General features: G+C 41.7%; 1 protein-coding gene across 7 annotated transcripts in view; it reads right to left on the bottom strand.

Annotated features, from left to right (window-relative positions):
- Positions 1-13,307: 13,307 nt before the first annotated feature.
- Positions 13,308-25,906, bottom strand: part of LOC105468092 (cyclin dependent kinase 15) — a 117,348-nt gene continuing 104,749 nt past the window's right edge. For 5 of the 7 annotated variants that reach the window (XM_024788606.2, XM_071073193.1, XM_011718054.2 and 2 more), the window contains 2 exons: positions 17,620-17,762; positions 13,308-15,399 (listed from right to left, as the gene is read on the bottom strand). In XM_024788606.2, coding sequence (XP_024644374.2) covers positions 17,656-17,762 — 107 coding nt within the window. In that variant the 3' untranslated portion in view covers positions 13,308-15,399; positions 17,620-17,655. Of the gene's footprint in view, positions 15,400-17,619; positions 17,763-25,906 lie in introns of those variants that run through there. The other 2 variants (XR_979284.2, XR_979285.2) reach the window with 1 other exon arrangement.

The raw sequence follows: 25,906 nt of genomic DNA, 5'->3' as shown, positions 1-25,906 counted from the left end.
TTTTTGTATTTTTAGTAGAGATGGAGTTTCACCATGTTGGCTGGGATGGTCTTGAACTGCTGACCTTAAGTGATCCGCCTCAGCCTCCCAAAGTGCTGGGATTACAGGCGTGAGCTACTGTGCCTGGCAAGCTTAATTTTCTTCATCTGAAAGGGAGGATTATAATATTAACTACTAGCTGGGCATGGTGGCTCACGCCTGTAATCCCAACACTTTGGGAGGCTGAGGCGGGCAGATCACCTGAGGTCAGGAGTTCAAGACCAGCCTGGCCAACATGGTGAAACCCTGTCTCTACTAAAAACTACCAAAAAATTAGCCGGGTGTGGTGGCACACGCCTGTAGTCCCAGCTACTAGGGAGGCTGAGGCATGAGAATCACTTGAACCCAAGAGGCGGAGGTTGTTGTGTGCCAAGATTGTACCACTGCACTGCAGCCTGGGTGACAGAGCAAGACTCTATCTCAAAAATATATTATAATAATAATAATAACTACTTCACAGATGGCTATGAGGAATAAATCAGGTCATATATATGAAAAGCATGAGGTTATATATGCAGAACCCCTATTTTACTACCTGACATGTACTAAGTGCCTGATAAATTTTGGCTATTGTGTTTCTTCATTGTCACATTGTGTACATACAAACACATGACTATTCATACCTAGATGGGAGTAAATCCATAATGTTGATTGTATTTGTGACATGTATGACAATACTAGTAACTATCATTTATTATACAGTTGTCGTGAGTCAAACCCTTTCAAGCCTCATGATAGCCCCCTTACAGGCAGGTACTGTTGCTGGACCAGTTCTTACAGATGAGGAAGCCGAGGCTTCATGAAGTTAAGTAACCTGCGCAAAGGCATTCATACAAAGCTGTGGAGTCAGGATCTGAACCCAGGCACTCTGACACTTTTAACCCTCTCCCACACAGCAGCTTCTGAAGCCCTGTCAGTCCTCTTCACAGTGACATGAAGACATCATGAGTAGAGGTTTCAAGTATGAAACCTCAGGGGTTGGATTTGAGTTTGAAGCCCAGCTTACTCACTCACCTGTCATGTGGCCCAGGGGACTAATGAAGACATGATTCCAGGATAGCATTTAGTACAGTCCAGTCCTCAGGAAACAGGGACTGAAATTCACATGCATGAAACCTCAATCAACTGAGCGTTCCATGCTCAGAATGGTTTTGGTCCCCTACCCCCTACCCTTGAGACACATAAGCTCCCCTGGGCAATAGTAGTACAAGTGTTCTGAAAGCCTTTGGTGATAGCCGAAGTATGAAAAAGCAGCCTTAGTGATAGTGGAAAATTCTCCTGAAAGTGGGCAAAGTGTTTCCATCAGATTATGGCCAAATTCCAGCTGGGGTGGAGGAGGTGACAGACAAAACCACTTAGTGTTCCTACTCAGTCCACAAGCTGACACTCTGATCAAGCACTTTTCCTAGCACGTGTTCTTGGAGAGCAGCTTGTTATCTGGGGCTGGAAGCCGGGGCTGCCTGCCAATCCCCGGCCCGCAACAGTGCTTTCTCACAGAGTCACATCAAGTCTGAATGGTCACAGGGGAACCTAACATTGCTTGCAGTTTAGTCTCTGGCTGGTCTGGATCATTCATTCATTCATTCCTCTTTCTTCTGCATCGAGGAGACTCCACACCATGTTCCCAGGAGTGATTCCAATCTTGGGGACATGTGGCGATTCATTTTTAAAAAGAGGCTTATTTACACGACTACATCTGCTAAACACATTTTTGTCTGTTCTTTGTTGTTGCTTGGAATGACACCTGTCAAATGACCTAAATTGTGCCTTCTACCTGCCCTTTAAAAGGACAGAACAACATAAATTTAATTGCATGTTGGGTAGAAGGTGCTTTATTTTCCACCAGAGAAACTATATAATATGGAACTGACAATAGTTAAAGGTGCCTCCAATTATTTTTGCTAAAATTCTTCTCAACTGCCCAGTTTCTCACCCCATGAAAAACCAAGCACTGTCCTAGTTAAGTATCACCCACCCAAGAACTTTTACAAATGTGAACTTGGTTTCCTACTTGGTCAGCATTCATTCGCACTCCAGAAATATTATCCTTAATATTGAAATTAAAATGGATTTCCTGGTTAGTTACCTCCCTTTTCTCACCTGTAAATGAGAACCTTTAAAAATGATTTCTGAGACACCTTCCAGCGGCCAAGCTTGTGATTCTGTTTTGTGAGATAGACAAATGTGTGAGTCTCTCTGTGTCCCAAACAGCAAGCCATCATTCCAACCCAAATATTATTCATTTCATTCATTAGCTTAATAAATGCTTGGTGAATGAGCGACTGAATTAATTAACGAATGCCTACTGTGTTTCCCGCCCCAGGGAACATGCGGATAAATAAGACAGTTTCTGCCTTTCAGCAGCTCAGACTGAAGAGAGAGACAGATGTATAAACAGAAGTGCTGCTCAGTTTAACTTTCTTTTCAGTGAGTTTTATTTACTTATTATTATAATAAATATTTTAATTTATTTAGTGCCTAATCTGTGTCAGGCATGCTGCTGGGTGTTATACAATGAATTTTCACACTCACTCTGCAAAATAGGCATTATTGACCTTATTTTAAAGATTAGAAATCCAAGGCCAGCAAGTGACAGACTTGATCTGGTTGGCTCCCAATCACATGTTTATGGTATGTGATTATTAAGTCATATGTGTATGATATGAGATATATGATCTTTACCGATTCCGGAAAGAAAAGCAAAATGGCACCATGATTTGATCTCAATGGAAGGCAGGAAGTGGTGGTGTTTCCAGTTCATTCGCTTAACCAACATTGATTGAACATCTTCTCAATATCCAACTTACAGTAGACATTGGGGATAAAATTTAAAAAGCTATGCATTCTTCTAATCTCCTAACGCTGTCAGTTTTTAAAAAGGATAAAGAAGGCCAGGCATGGTGGCTCATGCCTGTAATCCCAGCACTTTGGGAGGCTGAGGTGGGCGAATCACCTGAGGTGGGGAGTTTGAGACCAGCCTGACCAACATGGAGAAACCTGTCTCTATTAAAAATACAAAATTAGCCTGGCGTGGTGGCAGGTGCCTGTAATCCCAGCTACTTGGGAGGCTGAGGCAGGAGAATCACTTGAACCTGGGAGGCGAAGGTTGCAGTGAGCTGAGATCACGCCATTGCACTCCAGCCTGGGCAACAAGAGTGAAATTCCATCTCAAAAAAACAAACAAACAAAAATAAAATAAAATAAAAAAGAAGAAGAAAGAAGTGTCAACTAATAATTGCAATGAAATGGGAACAATACTATCATATACATAGCAACAGAGTGCTCTGGGATCCCAGAGAAGAGAGCAACTCACCCTGGGGCTGGAGGACCTTTCAGTTGAGCGTTGAAGGATAAGAATTCACCAGGCAGAGAGGATGGAGGAGGGCATTCTAAGCAGAGGGAACAGAAAGTGCAAAAGGCTAGGGATGTGAACAGAATACCGCATTCAGGGAATAATGAGAAATTCCACATGGGTGAGTGTAGAGGAAGCGAGTGAGCCTGAAGGCTGATGGAGCCACAGCCGGAGCACTCAGTTGGGGCCATGCTGAAGAGCTGGTGCAGAATTTATCCTATGACTGATAGAGATTTTTTTAGGGGGGATAGTGACATCATCTGATTTGTTTTTTAACAAGAGAACCTTGGCTTCAGTGTGGAGCAGTGATTATCAGCCCTGGCTACACATTAGAATAACATGGGGAGCTTAAAAAAGTCCTGTGCCTATGTTGCAGACCGGAGCAATGAAACAGGAATTCCCGGGAGCGGGACCCAGGCATCAGTATTTTCAAGATGATTCCAATGTGCAGCCAAGGTTGAGAACTACTGGCATGAGGAATACTCCAGGGAAAAACTGGTGGCTGGAAGGCCAGTTAGGAGACTACACGGCAGAATACAGCTAGGACAGTGTTCTCACTTTAGTGAATGCAGATTTACCAGGCTCCACCCCACCCAGTTCCTGATTCAGTAGGTCTGAGGTGAGCCCCGAGAATTTGCATTTCTAACCGCTTCCCAGGGGATGCTGATGTTGCTGGTACAGGGACCTCACTTTGAGAACCACATAGCCTGGCACTGGCGAGAGAAGAAAATGGACTGAAAGGTATTTAGAAGGCAGGGAGAGGGGAATCAGGCAATTGGGAGGATGGTGATGCTATTAACCAAAACGAGAATGGAGAAGACCTTTTTTGCTTTGTTTTTGATGTAGGAAGAAGTTTGGACATGCAGAATTTGACATATTTGTTAGAAACATCTAGGTGAAAGCGCCTCATCAAGCAGCTGGAATTACTTTTCTAACTATTAGGAAAAAGTGAGGTGAATTCTGGGACAAATTAGGACCTTAAAGTTGCCCTAATTGAAGATAGATATGAACCTATATGTAGCTTGAGAATATATATTACTTATATTAGAAACCTTTGGCTGTGTGTGGTGGCTCATGTCTGTAATCCCACTACTTTGGGAGGCTGAGATAGCCAGATTGCTTGAGCCCAGGAGTTAGAGACCAGCCTGGGCAACATGGTGAAACCCATCTCTACTTAAAAAAAAATTAGCTGACTGTGGTGGCGTGAGCCTGTAGTCCCAGCTATTAGGGAGGTTGAGACTGCAGTAATCCACTATCGTGCCTCTCCACTCCAGCCTGGGTGACAGAGGAGACCCTATCTCAAAAAAAAAAAAAAAAAAAAAAGAGAAAGAGAACCACCCCCCCCCCCTTTTTTTTTCTTACGACATGTTTAATTAACAAAAGACTAATGGTGTTCTTTTAGCCACTGGGAAAGAAAAGATTGTATATAAGTGTACCATTAACCCTTGAACAACATGGGTTTGAACTGCATAGGTCCACTTATAAAGTGGATTTTCTTCTGCCCCTTCCACCCTGAGACAGTAAGACCAACCCTTCCTCTTCCTTCTCAGCCCTTTCAACATGAAGACACAAAGTTGAAGAGCTTCATTATGATCCACTTCCATTTAATGAACAGCAAATACATTTTCTCTTCTTTATGATTTTCTTAATAACATTTTCTTTTCTCTAGCTTACTTTATTGTAAGAATACAGTATAAAATACATACATAAAATATGTGTTAATTGGTTATTTATCTTATTGGTAAGGCTTCTGGTCAACAGTAGATGATTAGTAGATAAGTTTTCTTGAAGAGTCAAATGTTATATATGGGCCAGGTGTGGTGGCTGACGCCTGAAATCCCAGCACTTTGGGAGACCAAGGTGGGAGGCTCACTTGAGACCAGGCTCACTTCAAGACCAGCCTGGACAACATAGCAAGATTCTGTCTCTTCAAAAAATTAAAAAAATTGGCCGAGTGCAGTGGCTCACACCTGTAATCCCAACACTTTGGGAGGCTGAGGCGGGCAGATCACGAGGTCAGGAGATCGAGACCATCCTGGCTAACATGGTGAAACCCCATCTCTACTAAAAATACAAAAAATTAGCCGGGCGTGGTGGTGGGCGCCTGTAGTCCCAGCTACTCGGGAGGCTGAGGCAGCAGAATGACATGAACCTGGGAGGTGGAGCTTGTAGTGAGCCAAGATCCGGCCACTGCACTCCAGCCTGGGCAACAGAGCGAGACTCTGTCTCAAAAAAAAAATAAAAATAAAAAAATAAAAAAAACTAGCCAGGTGTAGTTGCAAGTGCCTGTAGTCCTAACTGTTTGGGAGGCTGAGGTGGGAGGATGGCTTAAGCCCGGCAGGTTAAGGCTACAATGAGCTCTGATTGTACCACTTCACTCCAGCCTGGGTGACAGAGCTAGATCCTGCCTCAAAAATAAAATAAAATAAAAAGTTCCATGTGGATTTTCTACTGCACACAGGATGGGGAGCGGGGGTAGGGGGTGGGGGGTTTGGCACCGCTAATCCCTGTGTTGTTCAAGGTCAACTGTATATATCTATATGTGCCATTAAACCTTGTTAAGTCTACTTAGGTCAAAATGTTTAAACTGCTTCCACCAGCTTTTTGCATTCATCTTCATACATAAAAGAAAATAAAACTTTTGTTATATTGATAGTTGTTATGCTTTCCTCTTTTTATTTTATTTTATTTTTATTTTTTATTTTATTTTATTTTTTTTAGACAGAGTCTCATTCTGTCACCCAGGCTGGAGGGCAGTGGCGTGATCTCCTCTCACTGCCAGCTCCGCCTCCCGGGTTCACGCCATTCTCCTGCCTCAGCCTCCCGAGTAGCTGGGACTACAGGCACCCGACACCACACCCGGCTAATTTTTTGTATTTTTAGTAGAGATGGGGTTTCACCGTGTTAGCCAGGATGGTCTTGATCTCCTGACCTCGTGATCTGCCCACCTTGGCCTCCCAAAGTGCTGGGATTACAGGTGTGAGCCACCGTGCCCAGCAGCTTTCCTCTTATTTATGTGAAGAGTCCAAGGTTCCCCCAGTGGTAAAACACAGGGGTTGGGTTTTGTGCCTGCCGAGGACCCATCCACATCCAGCATTCCATGAGTTTGCCTTTGATTCTCTGTCAGTTTTGCCAGAAAGATCTCCAAGAGTCGGCAATACTGGAAAAGTTTTTTTGCCCATTTTAATTTAACTTTTTTAGAGTTCATTTCTATCAAAAACTCGTAAGGCCCTATTGTCAGAGCTATGTCTTAAAGGTATTTCCAAACTTGTTTCTTATTCTTCACTTGACAAGTGCTGTCACAGGGCTCCATCACTCCTAGAGTAACAGCTACCAATAAACAGAAAATTATTTCCAACCAGCTAACATGCTGTTTACTTTCCAGAAAAATTGCACTTTCCAATCTGACAGTTGATCAAGGGGTATCCCGCTGCTGTCAGCAGGAAGAAATGTTTAAACACAGAGATGGGAGTTTAAACATTTTCTCATTATCACAGAATAAGGGGAAAAACACAAATAAATAAATAAGTAAAAATGGCATCCAGACTCTCTCACCCCCTGCTGGGAGCGTAATGAAGCTGGGTCATGTGACCTGAAGGAGTGGGCTTTCATCTCTGGCCCCAGTATCGTTACTCAAGTGACACCTGTCACATGACCCAACTTCGGTCTTTTATCTGCCTTCCCCAGGCACTCTTTTGGGGAACTGTCTTTTCCAGAGATGCGTGGCCCATTGCAGCCATTGTAGTGGGCGCTGTTTGTGTGATTAGCCTGGCCTTTTGTGTTTCCTGCCTCAAATCCTCTAGATCTTTCGCTAAACATTGAAACATAAAAAATTACAAAATACCTACAAAACTAAAACGAAAACCAAAAAGATCTCAAAGCGGAAAAAAATCAGTTCTATTATTTTATTCATACAAGTTTTCAGGAATTGGAATTTGTCTGTAGAGAAAAATATCTGTATTTTAAAACTCTGATCTTCATTTTTTAATCTATTCTTTAGAGTAGGAGGTTAGTGAAACCCAGGGTTCCTTCAGCTCTAACTAGCCAGGCTCACCAAATGTAACCACAGTCACAAATAGAACCAGAATCAGTTGTCGACTTTCCCTCCCAACTTCATCCCCAAACCCAAACTCACCGTTAAATCTAAGTTGGTTCCATATTGTCCTCCCGCCTTCCCTTCCAGGTTAAGCCCCATGGTTATTAGCATATTTAATTCCCCTGTTCCTTTTTTTTTTTTTTTCACTTTGCTATCACCACCGCCACCTAATTTTTATAGTGCTTACTATGTACCAGGCACTGTTTAAAATATTTTATTATTTATTATTATTGTTTTTGAGACGGAGTCTTGCTCTGTCACCCAGGCTGGAGTGCAATGGCATGATCTCGGCTCACTGCAACCTCCACTTCCTGGGTTCAAACGATTTTCGTGCCTCAGCCTCCGAGTAGCTGGGATTACAGGCATGCGCCACCACGCCTGGCTAATTTTTGTATTTTTAGTAGAGACCAGGTTTCACCATGTTGGCCAGGCTGGTCTCGAACTCCCGACCTCAGGTGATCCGCCCACCTCAACCTCCCAAAGTGCTGGCTTACAGGCATGAGCCACTGCGCCCAGCCCAATTTACTTATTAATTTTGAGACAGGGTCTTGCTCTATCACATAGGCTAGAGTCCAATGGCACCATCACAGCTCACAGCAGCCTCTGAACTCCTGGGCTCAAGTGACCCTCCCACCTCAGCCTGCCAAGCAGCTGGGATTACAGGCCTGTGCCACCATGCTCAGCTAATGTTTCATTTCTTATAGAGATGAGGTCTCACTATGTTGTTCAGGCTAGTCTCAAACTCCTGGCCTCAAGTGATCCTCCCACTTTGGCTTCCCAAAGTGCTGGGATTACAGGCATGAGCCATGGTATCCAGCTTCTTTAAAATATTTTAAATGTATTAATTCGTTTAATCCTCACCACCAACTCTGAGTCAGATACTATTATTCCTATCTTACAAAGAAGGAAGTGAAAGCAGAGAAGGGAGGTAACTTGCCCCCAAATCGCACAGCTAGTAAGTGGCAGAGACAGATTTGAACAAATGCCTGATTGTGTACCCCCTGGCTCCTGATTCTGTACGCCTGCTCAGTGGTTTGATGATATGTTATCTGTGTACTTTTCTTCTCCGGTCTCAGAGGACATGCATCTCTTACCCTCTCCCAGGCAAACATAGACTGTTAATCTCATTTCCTTCAATCTCTGAATCTTCACTGATTCATTTATTCCACAAGTGTTTCCTAAGCACCGACTATGTGTCATGCACAATTCTAGGTGCTTGGGGTATATCAGTAACAGAACATATCAAAATCATTGTTCCTGTGGGGCTTGATTGCTACTGTGGTAGATAGAAAACATAATAAATGTAATACATTGGTATGTCATATATGAAGAAAAGCCAAAACAGTACAGGGCAAGGGAGAAAAAGTGTGCCGGGTTGCAGGTGAAACATGGTAGAGTTCATTCATTCATTCAAAAGACGTTTACTTAGACTCTGCTACGTGCAAGAGAGTGTTCAAGGTGCTTGAGATACACCAGTGAATAAAACACATTCCTAGGCTGGAGGTGGTGGCTCACCCGAAGGCAGGTGGATCACCTGAGGTCAGCAGTTTGAGACCAGCCTGGCCAACATGATGAAACCCCATCTCTACTAAAAATACAAAAATTAGCCGGACATGGTGGCACATGCCTGTAATCCCAGCTACTTGGGAGGCTGAGGCAGGAGAATTGCTTGAACCTGGAAGGCAGAGGTTGCAGTGAGCCGAGATCATGCCATTGCACTCCAGCCTGGGTGAGAAGAGCAAGACTACATCTCAAAAAAATGTACATAAAATAAAATAAAACAGATTCCTATCCTCATGGAGCTTACATTCCAGCTGGGGGGAGATAGAAACAATAAATATTATAAATTGGTAAATCTATTATGGAGCATAACAACAAGTGATAAGATGCTTTAGAAAAATAGGGCAGGTTAAGGGGGATTGGTGTGCAGGAGGCTTCCAAATTAGTGGCCCATTAAATAGGGTGGCCAGGGTAGGCTTCACCAACTGGGGACATTTAGACAAAGGCTTGAAGTAGGCAAGATGTGTGGATATTTGGAAGAGGAATTCTAGGCAGCGGGACGAGCCAGGCAAGAACTCAAGAAGGGATCATGCCTGGTATTTTTGGATTATCCACTGATTCTTCAACTTCTTTCTTTTTTCTTCAGCTCATAAAAATGTATAATCTCTCCTATGCCAACAAAACACAAAACCTATCAGTCCTTCCACGCTGTAGTGAGTCCTCCATCTTTCCTATCCTTTTATGCAAGAATTTCTGAAAGATATTCCCTGATTCTGCTTTCATACCTGTCACTGTCTCTTTAATCTATCATGCTTTTCTATGACCACCATGCCACAGAAGCTGCTCCCTTGTAGGTTACCAAGGACCGGTAGCCTCCCAAATCCACGGCCTTTCTTTGCACCTTCCTGACGGTTTTCTCTGCAGGCTACTCAATCTTGGAACGTTCTTGATAACTTCTGTCACACAGAATGGTTCTAGTTCCTCCCCTCTCCTTGCAACACCTCCCCTTTCTACCAATTTCTAACCACTAATGCTTTGTCTCCTTTGTTGATTCTTCCATCTCCATGCTCTAAATACGAGCTTTCCCAAGGTACAATTCTTGTGCTTCCTCTCTTCAGATATGTTCTCTTGGGCAGTCACATCCTGGGGACTTCAAGGACCATCAGTGTGTAGATGACACACAGTCACAGCCATCTCCATGTCCTGTTCCCAGGCTGGCAGTTCTAATCATCTTATGCACACCAGTACCTCAAACTCAAGATGTCTAGAAGTGACCTCATAACTGTCTCTCTCAAAGGAAGTACCCAACTGTGAATGTTGTAACAAGCCGTCCAGGCCCCCAGATTGGAAACCTTATGCCCATTCTTCACCTCCCACTGCCCCCACCCAACACCACACAGCCCCACGGTCAATTAGTTGCTGTGGCAGATTCTATTGGTTGTCTGCCCAACAGTCTGTACCCACTTCTTCCTCAGTCATCTCCTCTGTGATAGGGCAGACCGATAGGTTGTCATGACTATTTAGGAATTTGCCCCTCAGGAGAGGTGGTCCTAGCTTCAGATCAGGAGGAAATCCTGAACATTCTAAAGCAGCCATCGAATTCCCCTTGCTAGCATTTCAGAAGCAGGTATGTGACAGTCTGATCAGTAAGATATAAAGAGAACTGTACTTTCTTTTTTTCTTTTTTTTTTTTTTGCTGTTGTTGAGATAGTCTCACTCTGTCACCCAAGCTGGAGTGCAGTGGCATGATCTCGGTTCACTGCAACCTCTGCCACCCAGGTTCAAGCAATTCTCCTGCCTCAGCCTCCTGAATAGCTGGGATTACAGGCACCTGCCAACATGGCCAGCTAATTTTTGTAGTTTTAGTAGAGATGGGGTTTCACCATCTTGGCCAGGCTGGTCTTGAACTCCTGACCCCGTGATCCACCTGCCTCAGCATCCCAAAGTGCTGGGATTACAGGTGTGAACCACTGCTCTTGGCCTGTGCTTTCTTTTAAAGTGAAGTATACAGGAAGAGATGGTCTCTTCTTCAACTGGATGTAGACATGTCTGCATGTGGTGCTGGGAATTGTGGCAGGATCTTGTGACCATGATAGGAACCAGCCTGAGGACTAAGGCAATGAAGGACACTGAAGATGCACTGAAGAAAGATAGAAAGACCCTACGTCCCTGTGATGTCATCGACCCATCAAATGAATCAATCTTGGAACCACCTACTTCTAGGCTTCTTATGTAAAATAATACCCTTGTGGGTTAAGCCACTGAATTGGGGTTTTCAATTCCTTACAACCCCAAACAACCTGTTCTTTCTTTTTTATTAGTTTTATTATTATTATTATTTTTTAGAGATGGAGTCTTGCTGTATTGCCCAGGCAGCCTCAAACTCCTAGGCTCAAGGGATCCTCCTACCTCAGTCTCCTGAGTAGCTGGAAATACAGGTTCATGTCACCTCTCCCAGCTCCTGTCCTTTCTATAACACCCTTACATTGGGGATCTTCTTATCCCTTCAATTGTCTGCCTGGCACACTCTCCCTTCAAGACAAAGCCTACATCATCTCCTCTGTGACAGGGTAGATTGATATGTTGTCATTGGATCTTATATTTATTTAAAGCTAACTCTCCATTAGACTATATGATCCTTGGGGAAACTGTTAATCTTTGTATTTCTATTGCCTGGATGTTTGTTGAATAATTAATGAGAAGGATTATTTTATATCTTAGTTCCATTTTGGTCTACTTACAAGATTTTCTTGTAATATCCAATGATATTAATAGTTCTTACAATAGAAACAATTGTGTACAAGGATGATAATAAACTTGGATGATTTCATTACTGAGCACATGAGATCTTATATCAGGTGCACATCAACCCACTTAGGGATAGAGAAGAGTTAGAAGTAGAAAACATGCAGAAAATCAGGGAGGATGGACCAAAATAAAACTGCCCTCGGAATTTATTAATGAAAAGTGTCAAAACTAAACAAAAGGTGTTCATCTTCTCTGTCAATGTAACCTTCAGGAAAAGACCTTCTGAGTTATTTGGTTCTAAGAAGTGTAACTTTTCAGAGTGATTTATTTTCTTCCAACATCCACTGGAGGCTCTCAGAGATTTTATTTTTAAAAGGCAAAACCTTTCGAGACTAACTTCAAGGTGGTATTAAATGCACACTTAAAATATCAAGAAATGTTAGAAGACATCACTATCAACTTTCACATAAATCCTGACACTCTATGTCAGCACCGTTCAATAGAACTTTCTGCAATAATAGAAATGTTCTGTAGCTGCATCATGCAATATGGCAGCCACCAGCCTCAGAGCTATTGAAATTGACTGAGAAACTGATTTTTAAATTTAATTTAATAATTAATTCAAATGTAAATATAAATGGTCACATGTTCCTAGTAGCTCCCACGTTGGATAGTGCAGGTGTGTGTTTTATGTGTCCTGGTAGCAGTCAGGATAGACTAGTTACACTATAGTAACAAATAACCTCAAAATATTAGTGGCTTAAAACAATAAAGTTTTACTTCTCTCTTCCACCACACCTTCATCATATGTCATCCGGGAACTCTATTCTACATCTCCTCATTCTGGGATCATCTTAAACACTCCTGGTCACTGGAACCGAGGGAAAAGTAAAAAGAAATTTGAGTCAGATGTGGTGGTGCACACCTGTAGTCCTGGCTACTTGGGAGGCTAAGGTAGGAGGATTGCTTGAGCCCAGGAGTTTGAGGCTGCAGTGTGTGATGATCATAACCTGTGAATAGTTGCTGCACACCAGCCTAGGCCACATGGTGAGACCCCATCTCAAAAAACAAAACAAAAAAAAAAAAGGAAAGAAATTTGGAGGGTCTTATGCTGGCAATCAAATGAATGCTTGGCTCAGAAGTGACACAGATCACCTCCCCTCACAATTCATTGGCTAGAACTAACCACATGGCCATATCCAGCCATCCGAGAGCCAAGAAGTGCCACCGCATTATGGATGCCTGGAAGACAGAAATATTAGGTGAATAGCACTAGTGGCTAAGTAAGCATTACTAAAATAACTAGTGCCTCAAACTGAACAAAAATAAATTATGTTTTTAAAAGTCTGGTGTTTGTCTATACAGAAGAAACAACAAAAACATGGGATGAAAAAATATGCACAAATTCCAGGAATGTTTATTTGATAAAACTGAGAAATGAAAGATTTAAATGTTTTAGAGTCTTATACTTTTTATTAAGCTTTTGAATAGGTAAATCCATTAAAGAAGGAAGCACAAGCATAATCATATGCATAATGTATATGCATATGCATAAGCATAATGTATCTTCCATTATAAAGAGGATAATTCTGTCAACTTCCACGTAATAAAATCAATTTTTAAAAAACCAAATTTGTCTATCCATTCCTGCAGCAATAGTATCTAACCATAATTCCAAGTATAGTCTGTCCACAGCTGTTCCAAACTCATTATTGGAGAATCTTGGAATTAGATGGGACACTGGAGGTCAGCTGTTCTAACCTCCAACATGGGAATCCCTCCTACAGCTCTCATATCTTCAGGGAGGCAGAGGAATCCCACTACTGTTGTGGGAACTCAGTGTACTGATGGACAGGTGAAGCTGCTCAAGAACTCTTGCTGATGCGTCAACGGTAGCATCCCTGAGCTTTCAATTGGTACTAGCATTATCTTTGGGGGACAGCGAAATTATACTATTAATTCATATTGTACTTAAAAGTGCCAATTTCCACTAAGTCACAGCCTTTTTTAAGTTGTAGCCCAAAGTGTAAGAATTTAAGTCAGATGAAATTTGATGGAAATAAGCGTTGTTTTGGCCTGCTGTTCATTGGCTTCTAGCAAGGTGTCTTTTGAATCGTGATCCAATACTAAATAGCAGCTGCCTCTGCAAGAGTTATATATTCTCTAAATTTGACAGGTATCAGGAACATTGGAGAGCCAGGTCTGAGGTTTGCATCTTAAGTCTGGCATGCTACTATGAAGGAGTTATTTAACTTCACTGAGCCTCAGTCTCGCCTTTTGTGAAATGGAAGTCATAAATTAATAATAATAGTACTTACTCTAAGCAGTTGTATGAATAAGTTGTCCAAGTACTCTAATTTATTCAAGTAATTAATAAAAATATTTGACCAGAATAGGACTTAAGACAGAACGTTGTAGCACGCCACAGCTGGCCTTTCTCTGGGTTAAATAACTACCATGATTTGAGTACATATATCTGCTCCATCACCCAACCCACACTGTTTCATCTTTCAGGTACAGTTGGACAGGCTTTGTCAAATGCCTTACTAAAATCAAATACTTACTCAGGCAGGTTGATTTGGGCTACCCATGTGTCTTTTTCCTTTTCCCATCTCAGACGTTGGGGGATAGTTACTATTTTTTAATTCTCTCTTAATTAGTTCCTCCTTGTTCTTCCAAAGAATATACAGAGGTCTCTGGTTTCTAGGCTACTACATTTCCTGAGATGATCCATAGACAGAAGTGATTTGAGTTTCCCTGGCTTCTTTTAGAAGGAGTCATTGTATAAAACGGCACACATGTTAGCTAAGACAGATCTCTCATTTTACTTGAGGGGTGTGTGTGTGTGTGTGTGTGTGTGTGTGTGTGTGGTGGTGGTGGTACAACAGGGCTTAAATTCTATCTTTGGAACTCTGCTCCCATCTATTTATTCAATATCTCCACCATCAAACCAGTGCTTAGATTCCCCATCACTGTTGCCATCATCACAGACAATTGAGATTCAGTAGGAGGAGATAGCCTGAAATTCAATTCTAATCAGCAGCCAAATCCAAACTCCTAAAATATGGGTTGGGTGGTAGTATGCTCTGATAATCCACTTTAGTGAGTGAGGAAGTGCCCCCTACAAAACAATAATAAATAGTCCTCAGGAAGTCCTGTTGTTGACAATGTTATCCCAGAAACTGTCTTTCCTGGAGACTTTTCTAAACTTTAGACTAGTTTTCTCTTTGCCACAGAAATCCTTTTGTTGGGAGACACTGTAAGCGAACACAGGAGTGGCAGGTCTCTGTAAGCACCAGCTCTGTCTCCAGATTCTTGTCACATTATCAGTCTCTTATCTGTCTTTTTGGGAAATCAACCTTCTAGCCCAGGAATCTCTTATCAAATGGCAAATGAATGAAATTATTCAGAAGTCCTCTTCTCAGACTATCTTAGTTTATGTCTAATTTTTTAAAATCAATCACTTAAATTCTAGGCAAATGACAATAGCAATAACCTTCCTTTGCGTTTTCCTCCAGTATTATGTACTGTTGCCTCGAACATCATATTTAAACTATTTCAGGTCATAGGCGAGGGCATAAAACCCCTTGTTCAGTATGGAGTTATATTTGAAACTTCTTAGTAGGCTGAAGCAAATGAAAATCAAAACTGCAGAAATACAGCCCTGGAAGTGAATGAAAAATAAACACAATCAAAATAATGAACAACAGAGTATTGATGAAGGAAAATAGTTAAACATTGCAAAGTTATTGATGGCATTATATATCTTAATAGAAAAGGTAATGATAAAGCATAAGGGAAGCAGCATCTTAACCCTGGTTATAAGAACTGAGAAAGCTTTACAAATAATCAAAATCTATCTCCAGATAGATTCTATAAACTATTATTGTAACTCACCACCGACTGCTCAAAACATGCTGAGCTTTGAAAGAGTAGGTGTAAAGCCCTTACTGTATTGCCTGGTGTGTAGTATCTATCCAGTAAATTTTAGTTCCCCTCTATTTCTCTGTTGTAGACATTAGTATACATTTCTTCCCTGCCTGAAACCAACATTTTGAAGCTCTTTCAAGAATCTTAATTTTGAGGCATTGCTGCCAGTTACGAAGTCCTAATATCCCAATTTACATTTTGACTCTCCTGAAAAGTGAATATTTTAACATAAATTCAATTCACTGGAAAAGATTTACAGGCCCCAAGTGTCCATGTGATTACTGCTTTTAGTCTCTTTAACTCTAGCACTCTAGATTTTGCTGATCCCAAGCCATTTATTAAACAGTTTAATTGCTCTAGCTTTTCCCTCTTGTGGCTCATCTCGGTTTTATCTCCTTATATTTGTACCAAGGCCTAGGGACATCGTGAGATTACTCCAGCAGAGGCGAAATCTGCCTTCTCCCTTCTTCAATTGCTGGTGCAGCCCACAAGCTTGACACGCTGCATTTAATTGATTTTCTATTGTAACCAATTTATGTCTACAGGTAACAATTCTTTGTGGAAGGTCACTGTAGATCAGAAAGGTAAGGTTATCTCCCTACCTTCCAGTTGCTTAATAAAATAAAATAACAACAATAGAAATAATAATAATGTTAATGGAGCACCACCATCTGAGTTCATTTCCATTAGTGTCTTTGATAATTTTATGAAGGGTAAGCCCTCCACTTCACAGAATGCGGCTGAAGTTCATTCTGTCCTTGTAACTAGCAGGTTTAAAATAATTATACAGTGAAAGCTCTGCTCTAGAGAATATTTTGCTTGGGAAATACCATATTATATCACCAATTGTAATTCTAAATGTGTATTGTCAAAATACAAACTTAGGTATTTCATAAAATGCCCTGAGGATCAGCTACAATTTTAAAACTTCCCTGCTCTTTGAAGACAAGACAATGATCTTGGAAGAGCCAGGAAGCAGATATCTTTAATGTGTATATGCCTTTAAATCGTGACAGCCAAAGATAGAGATCAAAAGAAAGAATGAAGAGTGAATCCAGCCATGTGAGTGATAGTGTTCGGGGGTGTGTAGGGAGATGCCAGTGGTTACCATCTAGGCCCCTGGGAAGCATGGCCAAGCTGTGGTTGTCAAATGGGTGGCCAAATCATAGGATAATGCTTGTGGTTTGGGATATAGCCAGGGTCACCTAACGGGCGGGCAGGCTGGCTGGCAGGCTCTGCATGTGGGCTCTACCTTGATTCCTCTATCTTGATTCCATCTACCATCATGGAAGCCCCAGTATGGGAAGTGCTCTTGAGACATCTGCAGGGTTGTCTATACTATGGTGACTTTCGGAGTTGTCCCACCTGGCTTCCTGTGCCTGCTAGCAGTACTCATTTAAGGGGTATAGTGGCTTTGGGAAAATCATTCACAGCACCCCTTCCTACTCAAGATTACCCTGGAAGGTAATTTGTGCCACAAAAGTGACCAACCATCCTGGTTTACCCAGGACTGTGCCAATTCTAGTACTGAGCATCCTACAGCCAGGAAACCCCTTGGTCTTGGGGAAAACTTGGACAGTTGGTTACCCTTATCAGGACAAATTTTGCCCTGTCAGTTGACAGTGAGAACTCCCTAGTTAAGGGAAAACAGTTCTCATCCTTCATCCCACCTGTGTCAGCTGAAGATTTCACACTGATGAGGAAGCTTAGAAGTTCTGTCTTAGGAACTTTATCCCTGCTCCAGGAGTGGAAGAGATAGGCAATGCATGTAATTATTCTCTTTGCCCAGCCCAGGCAATGGAGGCCTGAAGAGGCAAGGCCACCTGTCCTAGAGTTGGCGAGGAAGAACTAGAAGCACAGAGGTGCTCTGAATCCCTGAGCAATGTCCTCTCCACTTGGCACCAATTGCATTTCAATTTTGTCCATAAGGAACCTCACTGTTGCAATCACTTACCTGGAAGAACCTTGGTGATCTCGCCCTTTCTTTTCATCAGCGTTTGCTAAACTGGGCTGGGTGGTGACCTTTCTGGTAGGAGGCCAAAAGGTCACATATTTCTGGCTTGAGCCTCACTCCTGAAACTGTAAACAAAGACTCCTCTGTAGGAATGAAAAGAGAGAAGCACCAATATGTTATTTCCTGGGATCTTTTGTGGTATATTTTTGTCTGTTGTAATATTTGTCACCTGAAGAAATGTCAAAGCATGAGCCAGACTTATTTACTAATAATTCATACTGACTCATAGATGACTCACTTTACTGAATCCAATAGTTGGCAAGTGCCTTCTATTTAATTCAATTTAATGCATATTTACCAAGTGAACACTTGTGCAAGGCAATATGCTATGTGTTGAAGATGATAAAAATAGGAATAAAACTGGGAGGAACACACACATACACATACAAACAAGGACCAAAAGTGAGGCACAAACAAAGGCTTATGATAACCCCTCCCTCCAGTCTATGGACAAGGAGAGCATAGACAAGGTGCCCTTTGAGACCTGAAGGATGACTATGCCCTCCATAGTAAAGGACTGCCAAAGAGGATATTCCCGGTTGAGGGATCAGCATGAGAAAAGACATGAAGGAAGAAAAGTGTTTGAGGGAACTGCAAGTCATCTTGCATGGTTAGAACAAGACAGACTGGGAGATAAAGTTGGAAAAATGGTCGGAACCAGATAGCGAAGGGAGCTAATGTCATGTCAAGGAGTCCGGACGTTAGAGGGTGATGTTAGTTAGAGAGTGATAGACAATGAGCATCACGCTGAGCTACATACGTTTTAGAAAGTTTCCAATCTTATTAGATACATTAGGCAATTTTTTTTTTTTTTTTTGAGACAGAGTCTCGCTCTGTTGCCCAGGCTGGAGTGCAATGGTGCAATCTCGGCTCACTGCAACCTCCACCTCACAGGTTCAAGTGATTCTCCTACCTCAGTCTTGCAGTAGCTGGGATTACAGGCAAGCACCACCACATCTGGCTAATTTTTGTATTTTTAATAGAGACAGGGTTTCACCATGTTGGCCAGGCTGGTCTTGAACTCCTGACCTCAGGTGATCCACCTGCCTCAGCCTCCCAAAGTGCTGAGATTATAGGCGTGAGCCACGGTGCCCAGCTGGAAATCTATTTATATAGACTCTAAGGTGCAACTTCCAAATTGAAAACAAAAACAAAAACAAAAAAACAAACAAAAAAAACACAACCATTTGAAAATATATATACTACCTTTGATGTCCAAATCAGGTATTTGGTTAGCTCAGAATACTGGCAGTTCACATTTTCCCAAGTGCCTGTGTTTGTTAAGTGCTAGCTACTCCTGAATGCTCACTACACTAAAGCTATGGGCCAACTCCTCCAAAAGCTGACATTGCAAGGGGCTTATCTGAAAAGTGGGGAAAATAAAACTTCCTGGCAGATTGCTGTAAGCTTAAATAAGACAATATATGCAAAACACCTTGTGTTAGTTTCTGATACACAATATGGTTTTAATAAATGGTAGCCATTGTTACAAGTATTAGCGCAGATATCTGAGAAAAATAGCAAGAGGCAGCAGCCACATTGTCGCCAAAGCACATCCACAAAATTTGCTCAGGGCCCCCTTCCACTTGGGCATTGCTTTTCCCAGGTTCACAATTTGCATAAACCTGGGTTGCTCAAAATATCTCACAATTTAACAAAAAGAGAGGCTTCTGTCCTTAGTGCACCAAAAGCATAAAATGCCTTAATAGTACTGTTTTCTGGAAGCTGCTCACACCCAAAGGGAAGAAATAAACTTGCTAGGCCGGGCGCGGTGGCTCAAGCCTGTAATCCCAGCACTTTGGGAGGCCGAGAAGGGCGGATCACGAGGTCAGGAGATCGAGACCATCCTGGCTAACATGGTGAAACCCCGTCTCTACTAAAAAATACAAAAAACTAGCCGGGCGAGGTGGCGGGCGCCTGTAGTCCCAGCTACTCGGGAGGCTGAGGCAGGAGAATGGCGTAAACCCGGGAGGCGGAGCTTGCAGTGAGCTAAGATCTGGCCACTGCACTCCAGCCTGGGCGACAGAGCGAGACTCCGTCTCAAAAAAAAAAAAAAAGAAAGAAACTTGCCAGCTCTCCCTCGCCTGGCCTAAACTCGTGCCCTTAAATGCTGTGGGTAATCTGGGGTCTAGTCTTCTTGTATTTGGAATCGCATATTGGCTAGGCTGGAAAGGGGAGCCATCATACCATTTGTTGATATGTATAAGACTCTTTCACAAGGACATTATAATATGCAATTTTGTATTCTACTTTATTTTAGATCTTGTCATAGTATAGACAGTTAAACGGCTAAAATAAACAGAGCGTATACTTTACCGATTATTCTCAAATCAACTCAAATCCAAACCATTTGGGGAACTTCTCTCGGGGAGAAGTATCCTCTTGCCTTGGGGACAGTGGCATGAAAAGCTGGGATTTCCCTTCGGCTTCCTTGCCCCTTAAAAGCAGCAGCTCCTCAAAAGCAGGGAGAGAGAGAGAGAGAGACACTATCTGGCAGAACATGCTGGGAAGGCAACCGGTTAATCAAAAGGATTCCAATTTGGCCGTGGACTGCCAGACTCTCCTTCCCAACTCATAGAAAAAGAAAAAGGAGGAAGAAAGAAAGAAAGGGAAAGAAAAAACGAAAAAAGCTGTACACGGCTCTCCTTCAGCAATCTCACAAATGCAAAACCTTCCACTCTGGTGGCTCCTCATTAGCTTCCCAAGGCTGACAGCATAATTATCGCAGCTGCTTCACGCTTAGAATAAATAAATATGAAAGCGGGTGTTTAAAAATTTTTTGAGAAGGGAAATTCAGTCATCTAGACAGTCAGCAGGACAAGTTTATTTAAAACTTTTAGATTCTTATGTATTTAGATCATTTCAGAACGAGATAATGAGATAGTTGTCTTTTTAGTCTAATTGAGTTCCTAAGCTCATGGCTGTTGGCTGTCGCCCCTTTCAAACTTTGCTTTAACTCTCCTTCCTTTAGAAATCCGATCCTGGTGTCTCCATTTACTCTTCCTGGGCTGATAACCCGACCAAGGCTCAGTGCACTGGAGTGCAGAAAGTGACTTAATGGGATTGAGGGGCTAAATAACCTTTCACAGGAAACAAGATAATCAGATCTCTTTTACTTGACCATAATGGCTAAAAGAGAAAGCACAAGCAAACAAACAAAAAAAAAGGTTGAAAATTCAGCTATCATTTCAAAATGTCTTGTAATCTTCCGTGTCATGTGGTTTTTGCACTACTCTCCCACATCATCAATCCATCAGCTGGAGATGCTTAGTGCATTTAATTATTCAAAGTGCACACATCCTCGTGATTATGCGGTAATTTTAGCTCATGTGTATGTATAGAGGCTTCATATCTTCAAAGCCCAGAGGATCACACAGCACTTTAAATTGAAGTTGCTAACTAACACGAAGTGCACTTAAAACTCTGACTAGGGGCACAGTACACATACATTTCCGATTAAAGCAGATGATCTTTCCTTTTAAAATTAATTATGCCTATTTATTTTTTCCTTTCCCTCCTGCCCTTCATTCTCCCAGGACCAAATTTCTTGCACTCAATGAGTTAAAAGCATTATAAAAATAAATATTCTGTCAATCTGGGGTAAAGAAAACTAGTGTTAACCCATCGTGCAGATGGAGAAACTGAGGTTAATGACAGCCAAAACACATTATGTTGGGAAACAAAAAAGAAGAAAACTCAGGTCCTTTAACTCTCAATCCCCAGCTCAGACTGCCTGTGCCGTTTTGTTTTAACCTATTCTTTTAAACAACTAAGACAATATAACACCAGTTTAAAGAAAGCTCTGAGAAAGGAAATGACCTACAACCCCACTAAACTAGAAGAGCATTTTTATTTTGTACACTACCTTTCAGTTTTGTTCATGTACATACTAATTTTCACAGGTCAATTGTAATATGCAATTCTGTATTCTAGTTTCTTATAGCTCATGTTATAGCATAAGAACTTTTATAATATCACACACTTCTATTAATGATCATTTAAAATGGCTACATAGTACTGTATGTTGAGTCCATACACCAACATTTGTCCAATTGGTTCTCTGGTGTTTAACAGTTACATTGCTTCTCTTTATTCAAAAAATTGTAAAACATTATAGATAACACTGCAATGAACATTTTCATTAATCTAGGTCTTAGGGTTTTTCCCCCTATTCAATTATTTCTTTGGATAATTTCCAGGAACAAAGGCATAGGGTATAAGGGTATGATCATTTTTATGGCTCCTGATATGCATGCTATAATACTTTGCAAAAGTTTCACTACCATCAGCAGGGAATCATTTTACCGTAATCTCACAAACACTGGGAGCTATTAGATTACAGGAAAAAATAACTAATTTAACGGTTATTTGTACTTTTTATCCCTAGTAAAGCAGTCGATTTATTCCATGTGTTGCTGTGCTCTTTTTGTTTCCTCTTGTATAAATTGCTATTTTATGCCTTCACCTCATTTTCCATTGGATTCCTTGATGTTTGTCTTATAAAACTGAATGAGTTTCACCTGAATGAGTTACCGGTGAAACAAAAACAATTATCACCACTGATTAAGAAATCTTGGCCGGATCAGGTGACTGATACCTGTAATCCCAGCACTTTGGGAGGCCGAGGCGGACGGATCACCTGAGGTCAGGAGTTTGAGACTAGCCTGGCCAACATGGTGAAACCCTGTCTCTACTAAAAATACAAAAGTTAGCTGGGCAAGGTGGCACAGGCAGGTAATCCCAGCTACTCGGGAGGCTGAGGCAGGAGAATCGCTTGAACCTGGGACATGGAGGTTGCAGTGAGCCAAGATCATGCCATTGCACTCCAGCCTGGGCAACAAGAGCAAAACTCCATCTCAAAAAAAAAAAAAAAAAATCTTAAAACTCAAGGCTGATTGCATAATTATTACAAGAAAAGAAAAGAAACTAAGGTAAGATGGCATTGAGGAAGAAGTTGGTTTTGGGGCGTAAATCTCTATTCAACATAAATTGAGCCCTCTTAATTGTGAGATATTAAACACGCTACCTGGAGATGTGTGGAATCTTTCCCAGAAAAGCTTTAAAATAAACACAGTACATGAGAGAGTGGGAGGAGCACAGAACTGGGCATCAAGATCTTGATTCTAATCTTGGTTTTGCAGCTAAGTTCCTATGGGATCTTCAGCAAGAACAACAAATGGTAAGAAAGGAGTAGCTTTTAGGAGTCGGATTTGAAGTAAAATCTTGGCTCTACAACTTTCTAACTGTGTGACTTCAAGCAATTACCCTACCTCACTTCCAGCTGTCTAATCTGTAATATGAGGATAACAATTCCAGCCTCACCAATTAGTACACAGCTTGATAATTTAAAGCATATAGATGTCCAATAAAAGGCAGGTACGATTGTTCTTCCCTGGGCATCAGTGATTCATCTATATAATGAAGGTATGGAATAAGTAGTCTTTATAAATAACTCTTTTCTGAATTATTTATCTTTACTTGGAGACTCAGCCATGAACGTAACACATTTAACCAACTTAAGGGCTTGGTAGGGCTGAGGGAGTCGGTTTGCCCAGACTTCTCCCAGCAACACAATGCTATGCAACCCCATAAACCGTGTCTCAACCCAGTATCTCCTTTAATGTATTGAAATGGATTGGGAACAACTTTGTGCATAGAAGGTGAGGAAGTGTGTTATGGAGGACATCTCCAAATGTGCTTCTTAAGGGCTGATTGATGGAGGATTCAAAAGGTGGACAGATGGGTCTGAGTTATGTTACAAATTCCTAGAAGTAGCATAGAGTCAAGAGAATGACTGAGACTCTTCCTTCCCTCTTTTCCAAAATCCCCAGTCCCTGAAACCTGGCCTCATAGAATGACAAAATATTCTGGTTCAACTTTGAATAGAATAGACAATAAAACCAATAAACAGAATAGGTTTGAAATTATGTGGAAGCATTTAGAGTGAAACTAAGCTTGATTAGTACATGTTAAAGAATGTTTAAATTGTTGCAAAAAGGCATACAATGGTAAGAAAAACTACAATGGTATATGAGTTAAGACTGAGCCACTATTATTAAAAATAAGACAACTTCGGAATGATCTTAGATGGTATTGAGAGGAACATGACATTCCTTTCCCCGTATGCCCTTCCTCCCCAATCATCCAGACCCATCATCTTTCAAGGCCCACTCACAAAATCATCCTGGATCCCCACAGCTAGAGTTAATCTCACCTCCTTCGAACACTTAGAGCACTTTATTTGTTTACTTCATCTGCAGCTGTTTATATACTTGTCTTATTTCCTAAAGGACTGTAAGCTCTTTGAGGACAGGGTCCATGACGAATTCATTTTTGTATCCTTTAATATCGCACCTCATAGACACTCAGTAAACCTCCAATGAATGAATGGAACATGATTCTCCCACCATGCAAGAAATTTGAGTCTAAGCTGCCTCCATATTCTCAGACATAAGCAAAAGAATTGGAACAGATTCAGAAGAGAACAATAAAACAAAATGACTAAAAAGTGGGAGAAACAGAATTTGCATTCAGAAACAAAAGTTCAAGGAATTCAGCCTAAAGTGGCCTTTGGGAAGTGATATCATAGGGACCTTCGAATATATTAAGGAGACAACACTCAAAGAAGAGGCCTGAAGTTCTTTCATTGAACCAAAACAAAATGCAACTCAGATTTTAACAGGGCAATGGGGCACGCTGAAGAACTTTCAGAGTATAGATATAGGGGTGGTGTGATCAAAGGTAGAGGTAGATGCCATGCTTTCTTCCATCCGTATGTGTACATAAGTATACGCTAACAATGGGGCCTGTGGTACAGCATTTTTGCAAAATTACTTGTGAAACAATTGCAAGCTTTTAAGATTTTTTCCCCCTAAGATGCTAAAACCCGTTTTAAAGGAGAAGGGGATTTAGTTCAGGAAGGAATGGGAGACTCAAGTATGAGACTTGGCTAACAAGCAAAATGGGACCAACCCAGAGAGAGAGAGAGAGAAAGAGAGACAGCCTTTGATGTCCTGACGATCAAGGACCATGGCTTAAGGACCAGACTCTTAAATCACGTGTCATTTACTGCCTCAGATAAAAAATACTTTTCTGGATCAGTGTCTGTAGTTCAAAATGGCTAGGTTCCAAAATCAGTCTTAACTTTCCAAGGGTAACATTTGGAAGGTTTCCTGCAAGAACAGAGCGGAGCCAGTTCTGAGAAGGGGCAGCTTAATGATTTTCTACTACCCCCACCCCCAAATCATTAAACAGTGTTCCTTTCCCAGAGCCCAAGTTCATGCTGAGGGCAAAGGGAATTAAATGAAGAAGCTGAACCTGCAGCTAAGATTAGGGAGTTGCCAAGGGCCTAATTTTAGGTCCTAGCTGCTCCAGCTGACGTCCTGCCCTGCTGGCTCAGCCACGAGGACCACAAGTGTGGCCATAAGCCGATGTCTGAGTGGGAAGAGAGACTCCCTGGCCATCTGCAAAAGCAATTAGCTTGCCGTTGGCTGTGTTTTGAGAGGGACTACCAATAATTTCTCCTTCAACAAGTGTTTCTTCAGGTGTTCACGAGTCAATGAGGGAAAATGTCAGAACTTGGCAGAAGTTCCCACACGCTTGCCATTCTAATATTCACACTTCTCCACTTCAGGTGCTGTCCAAAAGGAAACTAATCCTGGAATTCCTGGTTTTCCTGGCAAATAACCCCCTGATAAATGCCCTTTGACGCTAAGCATACTGCCACAACCTAGGGAAAGGGTTGTTTGGGACTTCTCAGCGTCATGAAAATAGAGATGGACTGGAACAATTCTTTCATTTGGTGCGGAATTTCTATGCCGCTCCTGCACTGGGATTTAGGCTGTCCTTCCACTCTCCACGTATTTCCCAGTCCCAGGCTTTATGCTTTAATCGTCTTCTTTAGAGGGCAGACAATAAGAGCTGGCATCTTCCAGATCAAAGGGGAAACAGAATGTATTTTAAAGTGACAACTCTGTTATCCTGCAACCAGAAGAAAACCAGAATAATAAAATGATATAAATATAAGCCCTTAAATAATTGTATACTAAAATGCCACCAGAGAGCAAAATTTCTTGCATAATTATGGCAGAGAAACTCTTCTTACAAATCACTCACAAGAGCATGCCGATTTTTGCACAATTCTCATGCCTGGGGCAGCCCTCCTCAGGGATGGAGTTTCTATGTCCCTGCAGGTTGGGAACTGTGATTACCCACTGGTACGCTCTGT

The sequence above is a fragment of the Macaca nemestrina genome, chromosome 11 (assembly GCF_043159975.1).
Source record: "Macaca nemestrina isolate mMacNem1 chromosome 11, mMacNem.hap1, whole genome shotgun sequence".
In the NCBI taxonomy this organism is placed as follows: Eukaryota; Metazoa; Chordata; class Mammalia; order Primates; family Cercopithecidae; genus Macaca; species Macaca nemestrina.
This window is presented reverse-complemented; position numbering and strand designations above follow the sequence as displayed.